Source organism: Odontesthes bonariensis, chromosome 6 (assembly GCF_027942865.1).
Source record: "Odontesthes bonariensis isolate fOdoBon6 chromosome 6, fOdoBon6.hap1, whole genome shotgun sequence".
Taxonomy (NCBI): Eukaryota; Metazoa; Chordata; class Actinopteri; order Atheriniformes; family Atherinopsidae; genus Odontesthes; species Odontesthes bonariensis.
The window spans coordinates 28,373,519-28,396,294 of NC_134511.1; the positions used below are offsets into that span (position 1 = coordinate 28,373,519).

Genomic DNA, 22,776 nt, shown 5'->3' on the forward strand with positions numbered 1-22,776 from the left:
AAGCTGACCTTTTTGGGCAGAAAGCAGACTTCTTTGGGCAGAAAGCAAACTTCTTTACGCAGAAAGCAGAATTTTTTGGGCAGAAAGCAAACTTTCTTGAGCAGAAAGCAGACTTTTTTGGGCAGAAAGCAGACTTTTTTGAGCATAAAGCAGACCTTTTTGGGCAGAAAGCAGAGCGTTTTGGGCATAAAGCAGACTTTTTGGGCAGAAAGCAGACTTTTTGGGCAGAAAGCAGACTTTTTTGAGCATAAAGCAGACTTTTTTGAGCATAAAGCAGACCTTTTTGGGCAGAAAGCAGAGCATTTTGGGCAGAAAGCAGACTTTTTGGGCAGAAAGCAGACTTTTTTTGGGCAGAAAGCAGACTTTTTTGGGCAGAAAGCAGAATTTTTTGGCAGAAAGCAGACTTCTTTGGGCAGAAGGCAGACTTTTTTGGGCAGAAAGCAGACTTTTTTGAGCATAAAGCAGACTTTTTTTAGCATAAAGCAGACCTTTTTGGGCAGAAAGCAGAGCGTTTTGGGCAGAAAGCAGACTTTTTGGGCAGAAAGCAGACTTTTTTTGGGCAGAAAGCAGACTTTTTTGGGCAGAAAGCAGAATTTTTTGGCAGAAAGCAGACTTCTTTGGGCAGAAGGCAGACTTTTTTGGGCAGAAAGCAGACTTTTTTGGGCAGAAAGCAGACTTTTTTGGGCAGAAAGCAGACTTTTTTGAGCATAAAGCAGACTTTTTTGAGCATAAAGCAGACCTTTTTGGGCAGAAAGCAGAGCGTTTTGGGCAGAAAGCAGACTTTTTTTGGGCAGAAAGCAGACTTTTTTGGGCAGAAAGCAGACTTTTTTGGGCAGAAAACAGACCTTTTAGGGCAGAAAGCAGACCTTTTTGGGCAGAAAGCAAAATTTTTTGGGCAGAAAACAGACTTTTTTGGGCAGAAAGCAAACTTCTTTACGCAAAAAGCAGACTTTTTTGGGCAGAAAGCAAACTTTCTTGAGCAGAAAGCAGACTTTTTTTGGGCAGAAAGCAGACTTTTTTGAGCATAAAGCAGACCTTTTTGGGCATAATGCAGAGCGTTTTGGGCATAAAGCAGACTTTTTGGGCAGAAAGCAGACTTTTTTGAGCATAAAGCAGACTTTTTTGTGCATAAAGCAGACCTTTTTGGGCAGAAAGCAGAGCGTTTTGGGCAGAAAGCAGACTTTTTTGGCAGAAAGCAGACTTTTTTTGGGCAGAAAGCAGACTTTTTTGGGCAGAAAGCAGAATTTTTTGGCAGAAAGCAGACTTCTTTGGGCAGAAAGCAGACTTTTTTGGGCAGAAAACAGACTTTTTTGAGCATAAAGCAGACCTTTTTGGGCAGAAAACAGACCTTTTAGGGCAGAAAGCAGACCTTTTTGGGCAGAAAGCAAAATTTTTTGGGCAGAAAACAGACTTTTTTGGGCAGAAAGCAAACTTCTTTACGCAGAAAGCAGACTTTTTTGGGCAGAAAGCAAACTTTCTTGAGCAGAAAGCAGACTTTTTTGGGCAGAAAGCAGACTTTTTTGAGCATAAAGCAGACCTTTTTGGGCATAAAGCAGAGCGTTTTGGGCATAAAGCAGACTTTTTGGGCAGAAAGCAGACTTTTTTGAGCATAAAGCAGACTTTTTTGTGCATAAAGCAGACCTTTTTGGGCAGAAAGCAGAGCGTTTTGGGCAGAAAGCAGACTTTTTTGGCAGAAAGCAGACTTCTTTGGGCAGAAAGCAGACTTTTTTGGGCAGAAAACAGACTTTTTTGAGCATAAAGCAGACCTTTTTGGGCAGAAAACAGACCTTTTAGGGCAGAAAGCAGACCTTTTTGGGCAGAAAGCAAAATTTTTTGGGCAGAAAACAGACTTTTTTGGGCAGAAAGCAAACTTCTTTACGCAGAAAGCAGACTTTTTTGGGCAGAAAGCAAACTTTCTTGAGCAGAAAGCAGACTTTTTTGGGCAGAAAGCAGACTTTTTTGAGCATAAAGCAGACCTTTTTGGGCATAAAGCAGAGCGTTTTGGGCATAAAGCAGACTTTTTGGGCAGAAAGCAGACTTTTTTGAGCATAAAGCAGACTTTTTTGTGCATAAAGCAGACCTTTTTGGGCAGAAAGCAGAGCGTTTTGGGCAGAAAGCAGACTTTTTTGGCAGAAAGCAGACTTTTTTTGGGCAGAAAGCAGACTTTTTTGGGCAGAAAGCAGAATTTTTTGGCAGAAAGCAGACTTCTTTGGGCAGAAAGCAGACTTTTTTGGGCAGAAAGCAGACTTTTTTGAGCATAAAGCAGACTTTTTTGGGCAGAAAGCAGACTTTTTTTGGCAGAAAGCAGACTTTTTTTGGGCAGAAAGCAGACTTTTTTGGGCAGAAAGCAGACTTTTTTGGGCAGAAAGCAAACTTCTTTACGCAGAAAGCAGACTTTTTTGGGCAGAAAGCAGACTTCTTTGGGCAGAAAGCAGACTTTCTTGAGCAGAAAGCAGACTTTTTTGGGCAGAAAGCAGACTTTTGAGCATAAAGCAGACCTTTTTGGGAAGAAAGCAGAGCGTTTTGAGCATAAAGCAGACTTTTTAGGCAGAAAGCAGACTTTTTTTGGGCAGAAAGCAGACTTTTTTGGGCAGAAAGCAAACTTTTTTACGCAGAAAGCAGACTTTTTTGGGCAGAAAGCAGACTTTTTTGGGCAGAAAGCAGACTTTTGAGCATAAAGCAGACCTTTTTGGGAAGAAAGCAGAGCGTTTTGGGCAGAAAGCAGACTTTTTCTGGGCATACAGCAGACTTTTGGGCAGAAAGGAGAGCGTTTTGGGCAGAAAGCAGTTTTTTTGGGCAGAAAGCAGACTTTTGAGCATAAAGCAGACCTTTTTGGGAAGAAAGCAGAGCGTTTTGGGCATACAGCTGACTTTTTTGGGCAGAAAGGAGAGCGTTTTGGGCAGAAAGCAGTTTTTTTGGGCAGAAAGCAGACTTTTTTGGGCAGAAAGCAGACTTTTTTTGGGCAGAAAGCAGACTTTTGGGCAGAAAGCAGACTTTTTTGGGCAGAAAACAGACCTTTTTGGGCATAAAGCTGACTTTTTTGGGCAGAAAGCAGACTTCTTTGGGCAGAAAGCAGACTTTTTTGGGCAGAAAGCAGACTCTTTTGGGCAGAAAGCAGAATTTTTTGGCAGAAAGCAGACTTCTTTGAGCAGAAAGCAGACTTTTTTGAGCATAAAGCAGACCTTTTTGGGCAGAAAGCAGAGCGTTTTGGGCAGAAAGCAGACTTTTTTTGGGCAGTAAGCAGACTCTTTTTGGGCAGAAAGCAGACCTTTTCGGGCAGAAAGCAGACCTTTTTGGGCAGAAAGCAAAAATTTTTGGGGCAGAAAGCAGACTTTTTTGGGCAGAAAGAAGACCTTTTTGGGCAGATAGCAGAGTTTTTTGGGCAGAAAGCAGACCTTTTTGGGCAGAAAGCTGACTTTTCTGGGCATACAGCAGACTTTTTTGGGCAGAAAGGAGAGCGTTTTGGGCAGAAAGCAGTTTTTTTGGGCAGAAAGCAGACTTTTTTGGGCAGAAAGCAGACTTTTTTGGGCAGAAAGCAGACTTTTGGGCAGAAAGCAGACTTTTTTGGGCAGAAAACAGACTTTTTTGGCAGAAAGCAGACCTTTTAGGGCAGAAAGCAGACCTTTTTGGGCAGAAAGCTGACTTTTTTGGGCATAAAGCAGACTTTTTTGGGCAGAAAGCAGAGCGTTTTGGGCAGAAAGCAGACTTTTTTTGGGCAGAAAGCAGACTTTTTTGGGCAGAAAGCAGACTTTTTTTGGGCAGAAAGCGGACTTTTGGGCAGAAAGCAGACTTTTTTGGGCAGAAAGCAGACTGTTTTGGGCAGAAAGCAGACTTTTTTGGGCAGAAAGAAGACCTTTTTGGGCAGAAAGCAGACTTTTTTGGGCAGAAAGCAAACTTCTTTACGCAGAAAGCAGACTTTTTTGGGCAGAAAGCAAACTTTCTTGAGCAGAAACCAGACTTTTTTGGGCAGAAAGAAGACTTTTTTGGGCAGAAAGCAGACCTTTTTGGGCAGAAAGCAGACTTTTTTGGGCAGAAAGAAGACCTTTTTTGGCAGAAAGCTGACTTTTTCAGGCATAAAGCAGACTTTTTTGGGCAGAAAGCAGACTTCTTTGGGCAGAAAGCAGACTTTTTTGGGCAGAAAGCAGACTCTTTTGGGCAGAAAGCAGAATTTTTTGGCAGAAAGCAGACTTCTTTGAGCAGAAAGCAGACTTTTTTGAGCATAAAGCAGACCTTTTTGGGCAGAAAGCAGAGCGTTTTGGGCAGAAAGCAGACTTTTTTTGGGCAGTAAGCAGACTCTTTTTGGGCAGAAAGCAGACCTTTTCGGGCAGAAAGCAAACTTTTTTGGGCAGAAAGCAGACTTTTTTGAGCATAAAGCAGACCTTTTTGGGCAGAAAGCAGAGCGTTTTGGGCAGAAAGCAGACTTTTTTTGGGCAGAAAGCAGACTTTTTTTGGGCAGAAAGCAGAATTTTTTGGCAGAAAGCAGACTTCTTTGAGCAGAAAGCAGACTTTTTTGAGCATAAAGCAGACCTTTTTGGGCAGTAAGCAGACTCTTTGTGGGCAGAAAGCAGACCTTTTCGGGCAGAAAGCAGACCTTTTTGGGCAGAAAGCAAAAATTTTTGGGGCAGAAAGCAGACTTTTTTGGGCAGAAAGAAGACCTTTTTGGGCAGAAAGCAGAGTTTTTTGGGCAGAAAGCAGACCTTTTTGGGCAGAAAGCTGACTTTTCTGGGCATACAGCAGACTTTTTTGGGCAGAAAGGAGAGCGTTTTGGGCAGAAAGCAGTTTTTTTGGGCAGAAAGCAGACTTTTTTGGGCAGAAAGCAGACTTTTTTTGGGCAGAAAGCAGACTTTTGGGCAGAAAGCAGACTTTTTTGGGCAGAAAACAGACTTTTTTGGCAGAAAGCAGACCTTTTAGGGCAGAAAGCAGACCTTTTTGGGCAGAAAGCTGACTTTTTTGGGCATAAAGCAGACTTTTTTGGGCAGAAAGCAGAGCGTTTTGGGCAGAAAGCAGACTTTTTTTGGGCAGAAAGCAGACTTTTTTGGGCAGAAAGCAGACTTTTTTTGGGCAGAAAGCGGACTTTTGGGCAGAAAGCAGACTTTTTTGGGCAGAAAGCAGACTGTTTTGGGCAGAAAGCAGACTTTTTTGGGCAGAAAGCAGACTTTTTGGGCAGAAAGCAGACTTTTTTGGGCAGAAAGAAGACCTTTTTGGGCAGAAAGCAGACTTTTTTGGGCAGAAAGCAAACTTCTTTACGCAGAAAGCAGACTTTTTTGGGCAGAAAGCAAACTTTCTTGAGCAGAAAGCAGACTTTTTTGGGCAGAAAGAAGACTTTTTTGGGCAGAAAGCAGACCTTTTTGGGCAGAAAGCAGACTTTTTTGGGCAGAAAGAAGACCTTTTTTGGCAGAAAGCTGACTTTTTCAGGCATAAAGCAGACTTTTTTGGGCAGAAAGCAGACTTCTTTGGGCAGAAAGCAGACTTTTTTGGGCAGAAAGCAGACTCTTTTGGGCAGAAAGCAGAATTTTTTGGCAGAAAGCAGACTTCTTTGAGCAGAAAGCAGACTTTTTTGAGCATAAAGCAGACCTTTTTGGGCAGAAAGTAGAGCGTTTTGGGCAGAAAGCAGACTTTTTTTGGGCAGTAAGCAGACTCTTTTTGGGCAGAAAGCAGACTTTTTCAGGCAGAAAGCAAACTTTTTTGGGCAGAAAGCAGACTTACTTTTGAGGAACTGAAGCACGGATAGTTCCTGCAGCGGATCTGCTCCCTGCTGCTTTTTGTCTGACTCCACATCGTCTGCGCCGTCCTGCACAAACACGGAGAGAAAAGATCACCTGGTGGCCTCTGGGCTCCTTTTCCATTCACAAACTTCAGATAATATCTGTTTTCTCTGTGTTGGCCTGAGACTGTGAACGCATCGCAGCAGAGTCTTATCTTGAGCACTTTGAATTGCCTTGTGTACGAATTGTGCTCTATAAATAAAATTGCCTTGCCTTGCCTTATCTGTTATCTTTAGGTTTGTTATTCCCTGGAAGTGACAGCGGTTATAAATCAGCTGATGATTCCTCGCCGTCGGGGATGCTGACTCAGTCTCAGAAGGCTTTCACTGCAGAGTTTCCCAACACTGCTGCAGGAACTCAACTTTCACTTTTAAAATCAGCCTTTTTCTCTCTGCTTCCACAGCCGGAAACGTTTTCTTTACTGGCCCAATGCAGACAAACCCTGAAACAACTCACAGATGAGTAACTTTGATGGACAGATGCTGTTCCAGCTCATAATTACAGATAAACTCATTTATGAGACGACAGTCAGTCTGAGGTTTGTTACTCATGAGCTGGTTTCAGCCTGAACTCTCTGACATCAACAAGGCCGATAATAAAGATCTGAGTGTTGTTTCAGAGCTCGATCAGGTCTCTGCTTCAGCTCTGAAGAAGGTTTGAGACTTTTCTGAGAGCTTTTCTACTTTCCTGCGTCCCAAATTTTACTTAAAGTGACAAATTATAGCAGATAGAAACTAACTTATTATTATTATTAGGGACCAAGCAGTGAAACTGCAAGGACCCTATTGTATCTGTAAGGATTATTAGGGACCGAGCAGTGAAACTGCAAGGACCCTATTGTATCTGTAAGGTTTATTAGGGACCGAGCAGTGAAACTGCAAGGACCCTATTGTATCTGTAAGGTTTATTAGGGACCGAGCAGTGAAACTGCAAGGACCCTATTGTATCTGTAAGGTTTATTAGGGACCGAGCAGTGAAACTGCAAGGACCCTATTGTATCTGTAAGGTTTATTATTATTATTCTTTCTTTCTTTCTTATTCTTTGCAAAAGGTATGCGAAAACTCAGGAAATTTTGCGAGCGCCACGTGCCGGTCGACGACATGAAAGAATCTAAACTTTATATTTTTGGTAGTCACTCATTGGCTCTGTAGCGCCCCCTACGATGCTTAAAAATTGTCCCCGCAATAGGATTAGTTTTGCGTGGGACGACGAAATTCGGTACACTCATTCATCATGCCAAGACGCACAAAAAAGTCTCATGCCGCCATGGTCCCACGTCCACAGGAAGTCGGCCATTTTGGATGGAAAGTGCGTTTTCGTGCCATTTTTGACCGATTCCAAGCCTTGCTTAAGATCGAACTTGTCCTACAGATTTAATGCTACACACTTCAAACTTGGCCAGGTTACTCTTAAGACATGGAGGGAAAAATTCATTGGCCAACTTTTTCAAAACTTAAAGGGCGTGGCCGTGGCGACGCCTCAAAGTTTGATGACTCGCCATCACTCGCCACGAAAAATTAAGTCGCTTATAACTTCCACATACATAATCCAATCTTTCCCAAAGTTCAACCGGTGATTGCTGGACCCAGCCTGAACGCGCACCTATAAAATAGTGACATCCACCTATAGCGCCACCTGCTGGTGGTTGGAAATGTCTTTTTTTTTCCACACCTCGCATTTGATCGAACTCCTCCTACATATTTAATGCTAAACGCTTCAAACTTGGCCAGGCTACTCTTAGGACATGGGCCGAAAAAATCATTAGCCAACTTTTTCAAAACTTAAAGGGCGTGGCCGTGGCGACGCCTCAAATTTATGACGCGCCATAAAAAATTAAGTCGCTTATAACTCCCACATACATTATCCAATCTGTCCCAAACTTCATACGGTGAATGCTGGACCCAGCCTGAACGTGCACATATAAAAAAGTGATATCCACCTACAGCGCCACCTAATGGTGGTCGGAAACTTCATTGTTTTCCACACCTCTTATTTGATCAAACTCCTCCTACATATTTCATGCTAAAATCTTCAAACTTGGCCAGGTTACTCTTAAGACATGAGGGCAAAACTTCCTGGAGAAACTTTTACAAACTCTGAACGGTGTGGGCGTGGCCAGAGGTGAAAATCGTGTGATGGCGTTTGTAATATGAAAGCCTTATCATCATCGCAAAGTCATGAAAGTTGGTACACACGTCCACCCTGACGACCTCGTACGTATGTAAAGGGTATTGTGTGTGGGCGGAGCAAAATGGCTCAGTGGCGCCCCCTAGAAATTTTCAAAAACCCCTCTGGAATGGGGTTATTGTGTGCTCGTACGTACGCAATGGGAATCGTGCGTGTGGGCAGAGCTGCGCGACTACGGCGTCCAGCGCATGCCCAACGTGCGCACATCCCAATGTACGCACACTCGGTCCCGCTCACAGCTGCTAGCAGCTTTCTAGTTATTATTATTCTTTCTTATTCTTTGCAAAAGGTATGCGAAAACTCAGGAAATTTTGCGAGCACCACCTGCCAGTCGACGACATGAAAGAATCTAAACTTTATATTTTTGGGAGTCGCTCATTGGCTCTGTAGCGCCCCCTACGATGCTTAAAAATTGTCCCCGCAATAGGATTAGTTTCGCGTGGGACGACGAAATTCGGTACACTCATTCATCATGCCAAGACGCACAAAAAAGTCTCAGGCCGCCATGGTCCCACGTCCACAGGAAGTCGGCCATTTTGGATGGAAAGTGCGTTTTCGTGCCATTTTTTACCGATTCCACACCTTGTATAAGATCGAACTTGTCCTACAGATTTAATGCTACAGACTTCAAACTTGGCCAGGTTACTCTTAAGACATTGGGTGAAAAATTCATTGGCCAACTTTTTCAAAACTTAAAGGGCGTGGCCGTGGCGACGCCTCAAAGTTTGATGACTCGCCATCACTCGCCACGAAAAATGAAGTCGCTTATAACTCCCACATACATTATCCAATCTGTTCCAAACGTCATACGGTGAATGCTGGACCCAGACTGAAAGCTCACATATAAAATAGTGACATCCACCTATAGCGCCACCTGCTGGTGGATGGAAATGTCTTTTTTTTTCCACACCTCGCATTTGATCGAACTCCTCCTACATATTTAATGCAAAAACCTTCAAACTTGGCCAGGTTGCTCTTAAGACATGGGCCGAAAAAATCATTGGCCAACTTTTTCAAAACTTAAAGGGCGTGGCCGTGGCGACACCTCAAATTCATGACTCGCCATAAAAAATCAAGTCGCTTATAACTCCCACAAACATTATCCAATCTGTCCCAAACTTCATACGGTAACTGCTGGACCCAGCCTGAATGTGTATATACAAAAAAGTGATATCCACCTACAGCGCCACCTGCTGGTGGTTGGAAATTTCTTTTTTTTTCCACACCTCTTATTTGATCAAACTCCTCCTACAGATTTCATGCTACAAGCTTCAAACTTGGCCAGGTTACTCTTAAGACATGGGGGGAAAAAATCATTGGCCAACTTTTTCAAACCTCAAAGGGCGTGGCCGTGGCGACGCCTCAAATTTATGACGCGCCATAAAAAATTAAGTCGCTTATAACTCCCACATACATTATCCAATCTGTCCCAAACTTCATACGGTGAATGCTGGACCCAGCCTGAACGTGCACATATAAAAAAGTGATATCCACCTACAGCGCCACCTAATGGTGGTTGGAAGCTTCATTTTTTTCCACACCTCTTATTTGATCAAACTCCTACTACATATTTCATGCTAAAATCTTCAAACTTGGCCAGGTTACTCTTAAGACATGAGGGCAAAACTTCATGGAGAAACTTTTCCAAACTCTGAACGGTGTGGGAGTGGCCAGAGGTGAAAATCGTGTGATGGCGTTTGCAATATGAAAGCCTTATCATCATCGCAAAGTCATGAAACTTGGTACTCACGTCCACCCTGACGACCTCGTACGTATGTAAAGGGTATTGTGTGTGGGCGGAGCAAAATGGCTCAGTGGCGCCCCCTAGAAATTTTCAAAAACCCCTATGCATTGGGGTTATTGTGTGCTCGTACGTACGCAATGGGAATCGTGTGTGTGGGTAGAGCTGCGCGACTACGGCGTCCAGCGCATGCCCAACGTGCGCACATCCCAATGTACGCACACTCGGTCCCGCTCACAGCTGCTTGCAGCTTTCTAGTTATTATTCTTTCTTTCTTATTCTTTGCAAAAGGTATGCGAAAACTCAGGAAATTTTGCGAGCGCCACGTGCTAGTCGACGACATGAAAGAATCTAAACATTATATCTTTGGGAGTTGCTCATTGGCTCTGTAGCGCCCCCTACGGTGCTTAAAAATGGTGCCCGCAATGGGGTTAGTTTCGCGTAGGACAATGAAATTCGGTACACTGATTCACCATGCCCAGACGCACAAAAAAGTCTCATGCCGCCATGGTCCCACGTCCACAGGAAGGCGGCCATTTTTGATGGAAAGTGCGTTTTCGTGCAGTTTTTAGCCGATTCCATGCCTGGCATAAGATCGAACTTGTCCTACAGATTTCATGCTACAGACTTCAAACTTGGCCAGGTTACTCTTAAGACATGAGGGGAAAAATTCATGGGGAAACTTTTTCAAAACATAAAGGGCGTGGCCGTGGCGACGCTTCAAAGTTTGATGACTCGCCATCACTGGCCTCAAAAAATTAAGTCGCTTATAACTCCGACATACATTATCCAATCTGTCCCAGACTCCATACGATGATTGCTGGACACAGCCTGAAAGCACACATATTATCATAGTGACATCCACCTATAGCGTCACCTGCTGGTGGTTGGAAATGTCTTTTTCTATCCACACCTCGCATTTGATCGAACTCGTCCTACAGATTTAATGCTATAGACTTCAAACTTGGCCAGCTTACTCTTAAGACATGGGGGGAAACAATCATGGAGAAACTTTTTCAAACCTCAAAGGGCGTGGCCGTGGCGACGCCTCAAAGTTATGACTCGTCATGAAGAATTAAGTCGCTTATAACTTCCACACACATTATCCAATCTGTCCCAAACGTCATACGGTGAATGCTGTACCCAGCCTGAACGCGCACATATAAAATAGTGACATCCACCTATAGCGCCACCTGCTGGTTTTTGGAAACGTCTTTTTTTCCCCACACCTTGCATTTTATCAAACTTCTCCTACACATTTAATGCTACAACCTTCAAACTTGGCCAGGTTACTCTTAAGACATGGGGGAAAAGAGTCATGGAGAAACTTTTTCAAACCTCAAAGGGCGTGGCCGTGGCGACGCCTCAAAGTTATGACTCGCCATGAAAAATTAAGTCGCTTGTAACTTCCACACTCATTATCCAATCTGTCCCAAACTTCATACGGTGAATGCTGGACCAAGCCTGAACGCGTACATATTATCATAGTGACATCCTCCTATAGCGCCACCTGCTGGTGGTCGGAAATGTCATTTTTTGCCACACCTCACATTTTATAAAACTCCTCCTACAGATTTAATGCTACAAGCTTCAAACTTAGCCAGGTTACTCTTAAGACATGGAGGCAACAATTAATGGAGAAACTTTTCCAAACTCTGAACAATTCGGGCGTGGTCAGGCGGTGAAAATCGTGTGATGGTGTTTGTGATTTGAAAGCCTTATCATCATCACAACGTCATGAAACTTGGCACACACGTCCATCCTGAACACCTCGTACGTATGTGAAGGGTATCGTGTGTGGGCGGAGCAAAGTGGCTCAGTGGCGCCCCCTAGGGTACTTAAAAATGGTCCACACATAGGGGTTAGTTTTGCGTGGGACGACGAAATTCGGTACACTCATTCATCATGCCCAGACGCACAAAAAAGTCTCATGCCATCACGGTGCCACGTCCACAGGAAGGCGGCCATTTTGGATGGAAAGTGCGTTTTCGTGCCATTTTTGACCGATTCTACACCTTGTATAAGATCGAACTTGTCCTACAGATTTCATGCTACACACTTCAAACTTGGCCAGGTTACTCTTAAGACATGGAGGGAAAAATTCATGGAGAAACTTTTTCAAACCTCAAAGGGCGTGGGCGTGGCGACGCCTCAAAGTTTGATGACTCGCCATCACTCGCCACAACAAATTAAGTTGCTTATAACTCCCACATACATTATCCAATCTGTCCCAAACTTCATACGGTGAATGCTGGACCCAGCCTGAACGCGTACATATTATCATAGTGACATCCACCCATAGCGCCACCTGCTGGTGGTTGGAAACATCTTTTTTTTTCACACCTCGCATTTGATCAAACTCCTCCTACATATTTAATGCTAAAATCTTCAAACTTGGCCAGGTTACTCTTAAGCTAGGGGGGAAGAAAACTCTTGAGAAGCTTTTCCAAACTCTGAACTGTGTGGGCGTGGCCAGGCGGTGACAATCGTGTGATGGAGTTTGTGATTTGAAAGCCTTATCATCATCGCAACTTAATGAAACTTGGCACACACGTCCACCCTGATGACCTCGTTCGTATGTGAAAAGTATCTTGTGTGGGCTGAGCAAAATGGCTCAGTGGCGCCCCCTAGAAATTTTCAAAAACCCCTCCGCATTGGAGTTATTATGTGCTCGTACGTACGCAGAGGGTATCGTGCGTGTGGGCAGAGCTGCGGCTCCAGCGTCCAGCGCATGCCCCAACGTGCGCACATCCCAACGTACGCACACCTCGGTCCCGCTCACAGCTGCTTGCAGCTTTCTAGTTAGGGACCGAGCAGTGAAACTGCAAGGACCCTATTGTATCTGTAAGGTTTATTATTATTATTATTCTTTCTTTCTTTCTTTCTTATTCTTTGCAAAAGGTATGCGAAAACTCAGGAAATTTTGCGAGCGCCACGTGCTAGTCGACGACATGAAAGAATCTAAACATTATATCTTTGGGAGTTGCTCATTGGCTCTGTAGCGCCCCCTACGATGCTTAAAAATGGTGCCCGCAATGGGGTTAGTTTCGCGTAGGACAATGAAATTCGGTACACTCATTCACCATGCCCAGACGCACAAAAAAGTCTCTTGCCGCCATGGTCCCACGTACACAGGAAGGCAGCCATTTTGGATGGAAAGTGCGTTTTCCTGCCATTTTTGGCCGATTCCACGCCTTGCTTAAGATCGAACTTGTCCTACAGATTTAATGCTACAGACTTCAAACTTGGCCAGGTTACTCTTAAGACATGGGGGGGGGAATTCATGGAGAAACTTTTTCAAAACTTAAAGGGCGTGGGCGTGGCAACTCCTCAAAGTTCGATGACTCGCCATCACTCGCCACAAAAAATGAAGTCGCTTATAACTCCCACATACATTATCCAATCTGTCCCAAACTTCATACGGTGAATGCTGGACCCAGCCTGAACGCGTACATATTATCATAACGACATCCACCTATAGCGCCACCTGCTGGGGGTTGGAAACATCTCTTTTTTTCCACATCTCGCATTTGATCGAACTCGTCCTACAGATTTAATGCTACAAGCTTCAAACTTGGCCAGATTACTCTTAAGACAAGGGGGAAAAGAGTCATGGAGAAACTTTTTCAAACCTCAAAGGGCGTGGCCGTGGCGACGCCTCAAATTTATGACTCGCCATGAAGAATTAAGTCGCTTATAACTTCCACACTCATTATCCAATCTGTCCCAAACTTCATACGGTGAATGCTGGACCAAGCCTGAACGCGTACATATTATCATAGTGACATCCTCCTATAGCGCCACCTGCTGGTGGTCGGAAATGTCATTTTTTGCCACACCTCACATTTTATAAAACTCCTCCTACAGATTTAATGCTACAAGCTTCAAACTTAGCCAGGTTACTCTTAAGACATGGGGGCAAAAATTCATGGAGAAACTTTTCCAAACTCTGAACAATTCGGGCGTGGTCAGGCGGTGAAAATCGTGTGATGGTGTTTGTGATTTGAAAGCCTTATCATCATCACAACGTCATGAAACTTGGCACACACGTCCATCCTGAACACCTCGTACGTATGTGAAGGGTATCGTGTGTGGAAGGAGCAAAGTGGCTCAGTGGCGCCCCCTAGGGTACTTAAAAATGGTCCACACATTGGGGTTAGTTTTGCGTGGGACGACGAAATTCGGTACACTCATTCATCATGCCCAGACGCACAAAAAAGTCTCATGCCGCCATGGTCCCACGTCCACAGGAAGTCGGCCATTTTGGATGGAAAGTGCGTTTTCGTGCCATTTTTGACCGATTCTACACCTTGTATAAGATCGAACTTGTCCTACAGATTTAATGCTACAGACTTCAAACTTGGCCAGGTTACTCTTAAGACATGGGGGGAAAAATTCATGGAGAAACTTTTTCAAACCTCAAAGGGCGTGGGCGTGGCGACGCCTCAAAGTTTGATGACTCGCCATCACTCGCCACAACAAATTAAGTTGCTTATAACTCCCACATACATTATCCAATCTGTCCCAAACTTCATACGGTGAATGCTGGACCCAGCCTGAACGCGTACATATTATCATAGTGACATCCACCCATAGCGCCACCTGCTGGTGGTTGGAAACATCTTTTTTTTTCACACCTCGCATTTGATCAAACTCCTCCTACATATTTAATGCTAAAATCTTCAAACTTGGCCAGGTTACTCTTAAGCTAGGGGGGAAGAAAACTCTTGAGAAGCTTTTCCAAACTCTGAACGGTGTGGGCGTGGCCAGGCGGTGACAATCGTGTGATGGCGTTTGTGATTTGAAAGCCTTATCATCATCGCAACTTAATGAAACTTGGCACACACGTCCACCCTGATGACCTCGTTCGTATGTGAAGGGTATCGTGTGTGGGCTGAGCAAAATGGCTCAGTGGCGCCCCCTAGAAATTTTCAAAAACCCCTCCTCATTGGAGTTATTATGTGCTCGTACGTACGCAGAGGGTATCGTGTGTGTGGGCAGAGCTGCGGCTCCAGCGTCCAGCGCATGCCCCAACGTGCGCACATCCCAACGTACGCACACCTCGGTCCCGCTCACAGCTGCTTGCAGCTTTCTAGTTAGGGACCGAGCAGTGAAACTGCAAGGACCCTATTGTATCTGTAAGGTTTATTATTATTATTATTATTCTTTCTTTCTTATTCTTTGCAAAAGGTATGCGAAAACTCAGGAAATTTTGCGAGCGCCACCTGCCAGTCGACGACATGAAAGAATCTAAACTTTATATTTTTGGGAGTCGCTCATTGACTCTGTAGCGCCCCCTAGGATGCTAAAAAATGGTCTCCGCAATAGGATTAGTTTCGCGTGGGACGACGAAATTTGGTACACTCATTCATCATGCCCAGACGCACAAAAAGGTCTATTGCCGCCATGGTCCCACGTACACAGGAAGGCGGCCATTTTGGATGGAAAGTGCGTTTTCGTGCCATTTTTGACCGATTCCACACCTTGTATAAGATCGAACTTGTCCTACAGATTTAATGCTACAGACTTCAAACTTGGCCAGGTTACTCTAAAGACATGGAGGGAAAAATTCATTGGCCAACTTTTTCAAAACTTAAAGGGCGTGGCCGTGGCGACGCCTCAAAGTTTGATGACTCGCCATCACTCGCCACGAAAAATGAAGTCGCTTATAACTCCCACATACATTATCCAATCTGTCCCAAACTTCATACGGTGAATGCTGGACCCAGACTGAAAGCTCACATATAAAATAGTGACATCCACCTATAGCGCCACCTGCTGGTGGATGGAAATGTCTTTTTTTTTCCACACCTCGCATTTGATCGAACTCCTCCTACATATTTAATGCAAAAACCTTCAAACTTGGCCAGGTTGCTCTTAAGACATGGGCCGAAAAAATCATTGGCCAACTTTTCCAAAACTTAAAGGGCGTGGCCGTGGCGACACCTCAAATTTATGACTCGCCATAAAAAATCAAGTCGCTTATAACTCCCACAAACATTATCCAATCTGTCCCAAACTTCATACGGTGACTGCTGGACCCAGCCTGAATGTGTACATACAAAAAAGTGATATCCACCTACAGCGCCACCTGCTGGTGGTTGGGAATTTCTTTTTTTTTCCACACCTCTTATTTGATCAAACTCCTCCTACAGATTTCATGCTACAAGCTTCAAACTTGGCCAGGTTACTCTTAAGACATGGGGGGAAAAAATCATTGGCCAACTTTTTCAAACCTCAAAGGGCGTGGCCGTGGCGACGCCTCAAATTTATGACGCGCCATAAAAAATAAAGTCGCTTATAACTCCCACATACATTATCCAATCTGTCCCAAACTTCATACGGTGAATGCTGGACCCAGCCTGAACGTGCACATATAAAAAAGTGATATCCACCTACAGCGCCACCTAATGGTGGTTGGAAGCTTCATTTTTTTCCACACCTCTTATTTGATCAAACTCCTACTACATATTTCATGCTAAAATCTTCAAACTTGGCCAGGTTACTCTTAAGACATGAGGGCAAAACTTCATGGAGAAACTTTTCCAAACTCTGAACGATGTGGGAGTGGCCAGAGGTGAAAATCGTGTGATGGCGTTTGCAATATGAAAGCCTTATCGTCATCGCAATCTCATGAAACTTGGTACTCGTGTCCACCCTGACGACCTCGTACGTATGTAAAGGGTATTGTGTGTGGGCGGAGCAAAATGGCTCAGTGGCGCCCCCTAGAAATGTTCAAAAACCCCTATGCATTGGGGTTATTGTGTGCTCGTACGTACCAATGAGAATCGTGCGTGTGGGTAGAGCTGCGCGACTACGGCGTCCAGCGCATGCCCAACGTGCGCACATCCCAACGTGCGCACATCCCAACGTACGCACACTCGGTCCCGCTCACAGCTGCTTGCAGCTTTCTAGTTATTATTATTCTTTCTTATTCTTTGCAAAAGGTATGCGAAAACTCATGAAATTTTGCGAGCGCCACGTGCCGGTCGACGACATGAAAGAATCTAAACTTTATATTTTTGGGAGTCGCTCATTGACTCTGTAGCGCCCCCTATGATGCTTAAAAATGGTCCCGTTAATAGGATTAGTTTCGCGTGGGACGACGAAATTCGGTACACTCATTCATCATGCCCAGACGCAAAAAAAAGTCTCATGCCGCCATGGTCCCACGTACACAGGAAGGCGGCCATTTTGGATGGAAAGTGCGTTTTCGTGCCACTTTTGACCGATTCCACGCCTTGCTTAAGATCGAACTTGTCCTACAGATTTAATGCTATAGACTTCAAACTTGGCCAGGTTACTCTTAAGACATGGAGGGAAAAATTCATTGGCCAACTTTTTCAAAACTTAAAGGGCGTGGCCGTGGCGACGCCTCAAAGTTTGATGACTCGCCATCACTCGCCACGAAAATTGAAGTCGCTTATAACTCCCACATATATTATCCAATCTGTCCCAAACTTCATACGGTGAATGCTGGACCCAGACTGAAAGCTCACATATAAAATAGTGACATCCACCTATAGCGCCACCTGCTGGTGGTTGGAAATGTCTTTTTTTTTCCACACCTCGCATTTGATCGAACTCCTCCTACATATTTAATACAAAAACCTTCAAACTTGGCCAGGTTGCTCTTAACACATGGGCCGAAAAAATCATTGGCCAACTTTTTCAAAACTTAAAGGGCGTGGCCGTGGCGACACCTCAAATTCATGACGCGCCATAAAAAATTAAGTCGCTTATAACTCCCACATACATTATCCAATCTGTCCCAAACTTCATACGGTGAATGCTGGACCCAGCCTGAACGTGCACATACAAAAAAGTGATATCCACCTACAGCACCACCTAATGGTGGTTGGAAACTTCATTTTTTTCCAGGCCTCTTATTTGATCAAACTCCTCCTACATATTTCATGCTAAAATCTTCAAACTTGGCCAGGTTACTCTTAAGACATGAGGGCAAAACTTCATGGGGAAACTTTTCCAAACTCTGAACGGTGTGGGCGTGGCCAGAGGTGAAAATCGTGTGATGCCGTTTGTAATATGAAAGCCTTATCATCATCGTAAAGTCATGAAACTTGGCACACACGTCCACCCTGACGACCTCGTACGTATGTAAAGGGTATTGTGTGTGGGCGGAGCAAAATGGCTCAGTGGCGCCCCCTAGAAATTTTCAAAAACCCCTCCGCATTGGGGTTATTATGTGCTCGTACGTACGCAGAGGGTATCGTGCGTGTGGGCAGAGCTGCGCGTCTACGGCATCCAGCGCATGCCCCAACGTGCGCACATCCAACGTACGCACACCTCGGTCCCCCTCACAGCTGCTTGCAGCTTTCTAGTTATTATTATTCTTTCTTTCTTATTCTTTGCAAAAGGTATGCGAAAACTCAGGAAATTTTGCGAGCGCCACCTGCCAGTCGACGACATGAAAGAATCTAAACTTTATATTTTTGGGAGTCGCTCATTGGCTCTGTAGCGCCCCCTACGATGGTTAAAAATGGTGCCCGCATTGGGGTTAGTTTCGCGGAGGACGACGAAATTTGGTACACTCATTCATCATGCCCAGACGCACAAAAAAGTCTCATGCCGCCAATGTGCCACGTCCACAGGAAGGCGGCCATTTTGGATGGAAAGTGCGATTTCGTGCCATTTTTGACCGATTCCACGCCTTGCACAAGATCGAACTTGTCCTACAGATTTCATGCTACAGACTTGAAACTTGGCCAGGTTACTCTTAAGACATGGAGGGAAAAATTCATTGGCCAACTTTTTCAAAACTTAAAGGGCGTGGCCGTGGCGACGCCTCAAAGTTTGATGACTCGCCATCACTCGCCACGAAAATTGAAGTCGCTTATAACTCCCACATATATTATCCAATCTGTCCCAAACTTCATACGGTGAATGCTGGACCCAGACTGAAAGCTCACATATAAAATAGTGACATCCACCTATAGCGCCACCTGCTGGTGGTTGGAAATGTCTTTTTTTTTCCACACCTCGCATTTGATCGAACTCCTCCTACATATTTAATACAAAAACCTTCAAACTTGGCCAGGTTGCTCTTAACACATGGGCCGAAAAAATCATTGGCCAACTTTTTCAAAACTTAAAGGGCGTGGCCGTGGCGACACCTCAAATTCATGACGCGCCATAAAAAATTAAGTCGCTTATAACTCCCACATACATTATCCAATCTGTCCCAAACTTCATACGGTGAATGCTGGACCCAGCCTGAACGTGCACATACAAAAAAGTGATATCCACCTACAGCACCACCTAATGGTGGTTGGAAACTTCATTTTTTTCCAGGCCTCTTATTTGATCAAACTCCTCCTACATATTTCATGCTAAAATCTTCAAACTTGGCCAGGTTACTCTTAAGACATGAGGGCAAAACTTCATGGGGAAACTTTTCCAAACTCTGAACGGTGTGGGCGTGGCCAGAGGTGAAAATCGTGTGATGCCGTTTGTAATATGAAAGCCTTATCATCATCGTAAAGTCATGAAACTTGGCACACACGTCCACCCTGACGACCTCGTACGTATGTAAAGGGTATTGTGTGTGGGCGGAGCAAAATGGCTCAGTGGCGCCCCCTAGAAATTTTCAAAAACCCCTCCGCATTGGGGTTATTATGTGCTCGTACGTACGCAGAGGGTATCGTGCGTGTGGGCAGAGCTGCGCGTCTACGGCATCCAGCGCATGCCCCAACGTGCGCACATCCAACGTACGCACACCTCGGTCCCCCTCACAGCTGCTTGCAGCTTTCTAGTTATTATTATTCTTTCTTTCTTATTCTTTGCAAAAGGTATGCGAAAACTCAGGAAATTTTGCGAGCGCCACCTGCCAGTCGACGACATGAAAGAATCTAAACTTTATATTTTTGGGAGTCGCTCATTGGCTCTGTAGCGCCCCCTACGATGGTTAAAAATGGTGCCCGCATTGGGGTTAGTTTCGCGGAGGACGACGAAATTTGGTACACTCATTCATCATGCCCAGACGCACAAAAAAGTCTCATGCCGCCAATGTGCCACGTCCACAGGAAGGCGGCCATTTTGGATGGAAAGTGCGATTTCGTGCCATTTTTGACCGATTCCACGCCTTGCACAAGATCGAACTTGTCCTACAGATTTCATGCTACAGACTTGAAACTTGGCCAGGTTACTCTTAAGACATGGAGGGAAAAATTCATTGGCCAACTTTTTCAAAACTTAAAGGGCGTGGCCGTGGCGACGCCTCAAAGTTTGATGACTCGCCATCACTCGCCACGAAAAATTAAGTCGCTTATAACTTCCACATACATAATCCAATCTTTCCCAAAGTTCATACGGTGAATGCTGGACCCAGACTGAAAGCTCACATATAAAATAGTGACATCCACCTATAGCGCCACCTGCTGGTGGTTGGAAATGTCTTTTTTTTTCCACACCTCGCATTTGATCGAACTCCTCCTACATATTTAATACAAAAACCTTCAAACTTGGCCAGGTTGCTCTTAACACATGGGCCGAAAAAATCATTGGCCAACTTTTTCAAAACTTAAAGGGCGTGGCCGTGGCGACACCTCAAATTCATGACGCGCCATAAAACATTAAGTCGCTTATAACTCCCACATACATTATCCAATCTGTCCCAAACTTCATACGGTGAATGCTGGACCCAGCCTGAACGTGCACATACAAAAAAGTGATATCCACCTACAGCACCACCTAATGGTGGTTGGAAACTTCATTTTTTTCCAGGCCTCTTATTTGATCAAACTCCTCCTACATATTTCATGCTAAAATCTTCAAACTTGGCCAGGTTACTCTTAAGACATGAGGGCAAAACTTCATGGGGAAACTTTTCCAAACTCTGAACGGTGTGGGCGTGGCCAGAGGTGAAAATCGTGTGATGCCGTTTGTAATATGAAAGCCTTATCATCATCGTAAAGTCATGAAACTTGGCACACACGTCCACCCTGACGACCTCGTACGTATGTAAAGGGTATTGTGTGTGGGCGGAGCAAAATGGCTCAGTGGCGCCCCCTAGAAATTTTCAAAAACCCCTCCGCATTGGGGTTATTATGTGCTCGTACGTACGCAGAGGGTATCGTGCGTGTGGGCAGAGCTGCGCGTCTACGGCATCCAGCGCATGCCCCAACGTGCGCACATCCAACGTACGCACACCTCGGTCCCCCTCACAGCTGCTTGCAGCTTTCTAGTTAGGGACCGAGCAGTGAAACTGCAAGGACCCTATTGTATCTGTAAGGTTTATTATTATTCTTCTTATTCTTTGCAAAAGGTATGCGAAAACTCAGGAAATTTTGCAAGCGCCACGTGCCAGTCGACGACATGAAAGAATCTAAACATTATATCTTTGGGAGTTGCTCATTGGCTCTGTAGCGCCCCCTACGGTGCATAAAAATGGTCCCCTTAATAGGATTAGTTTCGCGTGGGACGACGAAATTCGGTACACTCATTCATCATGCCCAGACGCACCAAAAAGTCTCTTGCCATCACGGTGCCACGTACACAGGAAGGCGGCCATTTTGGATGGAAAGTGCGTTTTCGTGCCATTTTTGGCCGATTCCACGCCTTGCATAAGATCGAACTTGTCCTACAGATGTCATGCTACAGACTTCAAACTTGGCCAGGTTACTCTCAAGACATGGGGGGAGAAATTCATGGAGAAACTTTTTCAAAACTTAAAGGGCGTGGGCGTGGCAACTCCTCAAAGTTCGATGACTCGCCATCACTCGCCACAACAAATGAAGTCGCTTATAACTCCCACATACATTATCCAATCTGTCCCAAACTTCATACGGTGAATGCTGGACCCAGCCTGAACGCGTACATATTATCATAACGACATCCACCTATAGCGCCACCTGCTGGTGGTCGGAAACATCTCTTTTTTTCCACATCTCGCATTTGATCGAACTCGTCCTACAGATTTAATGCTACAAGCTTCAAACTTGGCCAGGTTACTCTTAAGACATGGGGGGAAAGAGTCATGGAGAAACTTTTTCAAACCTCAAAGGGCGTGGCCGTGGCGACGCCTCAAAGTTATGACTCACCATGAAAAATTAAGTCGCTTATAACTTCCACATACATTATCCAATCTGTCCCAAACTTCATACGGTGATAGCTGGACCCAGCCTGAATGCGTACATATTATCATAACGACATCCACCTATAGCGCCACCTGCTGGTGGTCGGAAACATCTCTTTTTTTCCACATCTCGCATTTGATCGAACTCGTCCTACAGATTTAATGCTACAAGCTTCAAACTTGGCCAGGTTACTCTTAAGACATGGGGGGAAAGAGTCATGGAGAAACTTTTTCAAACCTCAAAGGGCGTGGCCGTGGCGACGCCTCAAAGTTATGACTCACCATGAAAAATTAAGTCGCTTATAACTTCCACATACATTATCCAATCTGTCCCAAACTTCATACGGTGATAGCTGGACCCAGCCTGAATGCGCATAGATAAAATAGTGACATCCACCAACAGCGCCACCTGCTGGTGGTCAGAAACGTCTTTTTTTTCCATACCTCACATTTTATCAAACTCCTCCCACAGATTTAATGCTACAAGCTTCAAACTTAGCCAAGTTACTCTTAAGACATGGAGGCAACAATTCATGGAGAAACTTTTCCAAACTCTGAACGGTGTGGGCGTGGCCATGCGGTGAAAATCGTGTGATGGCGTTTGTGATTTGAAAGCCTTATCATCATCTCAAGGTAATGAAACTTGGTACACACGTCCACCCTGACGACCTCGTACGTATGTAAAGGGTATCGTGTGTGGGCGGAGCAAAATGGCTCAGTGGCGCCCCCTAGAAATTTTCAAAAACCCCTCCGCATTGGGGTTATGCTGTGCTCGTAAGTACACAGCGGGTATCGTGCGTGTGGGCAGAGCTGCAGCTCCAGCGTCCAGCGCATGCCCAACGTACGCACATCCCAACGTACGCACACCTCGGTCCCGCTCACAGCTGCTTGCAGCTTTCTAGTTATTATTATTCTTTCTTTCTTATTCTTTGCAAAAGGTATGCGAAAACTCAGGAAATTTTGCGAGCGCCACCTGCCAGTCGACGAC

At 44.9% G+C, this 22,776-nt stretch overlaps 1 protein-coding gene across 1 annotated transcript in view; it reads right to left on the reverse strand.

The window, feature by feature from the left end:
• The window catches only part of LOC142382403 (solute carrier organic anion transporter family member 2B1-like), a 132,581-nt gene that overhangs the window by 85,858 nt on the left and 23,947 nt on the right, over window positions 1-22,776 (reverse strand). Inside the window, exon 8 of the mRNA XM_075468205.1 lies at window positions 5,707-5,791. Coding sequence (XP_075324320.1) covers window positions 5,707-5,791 — 85 coding nt within the window. The remainder of the gene's footprint in view (window positions 1-5,706; window positions 5,792-22,776) is intronic.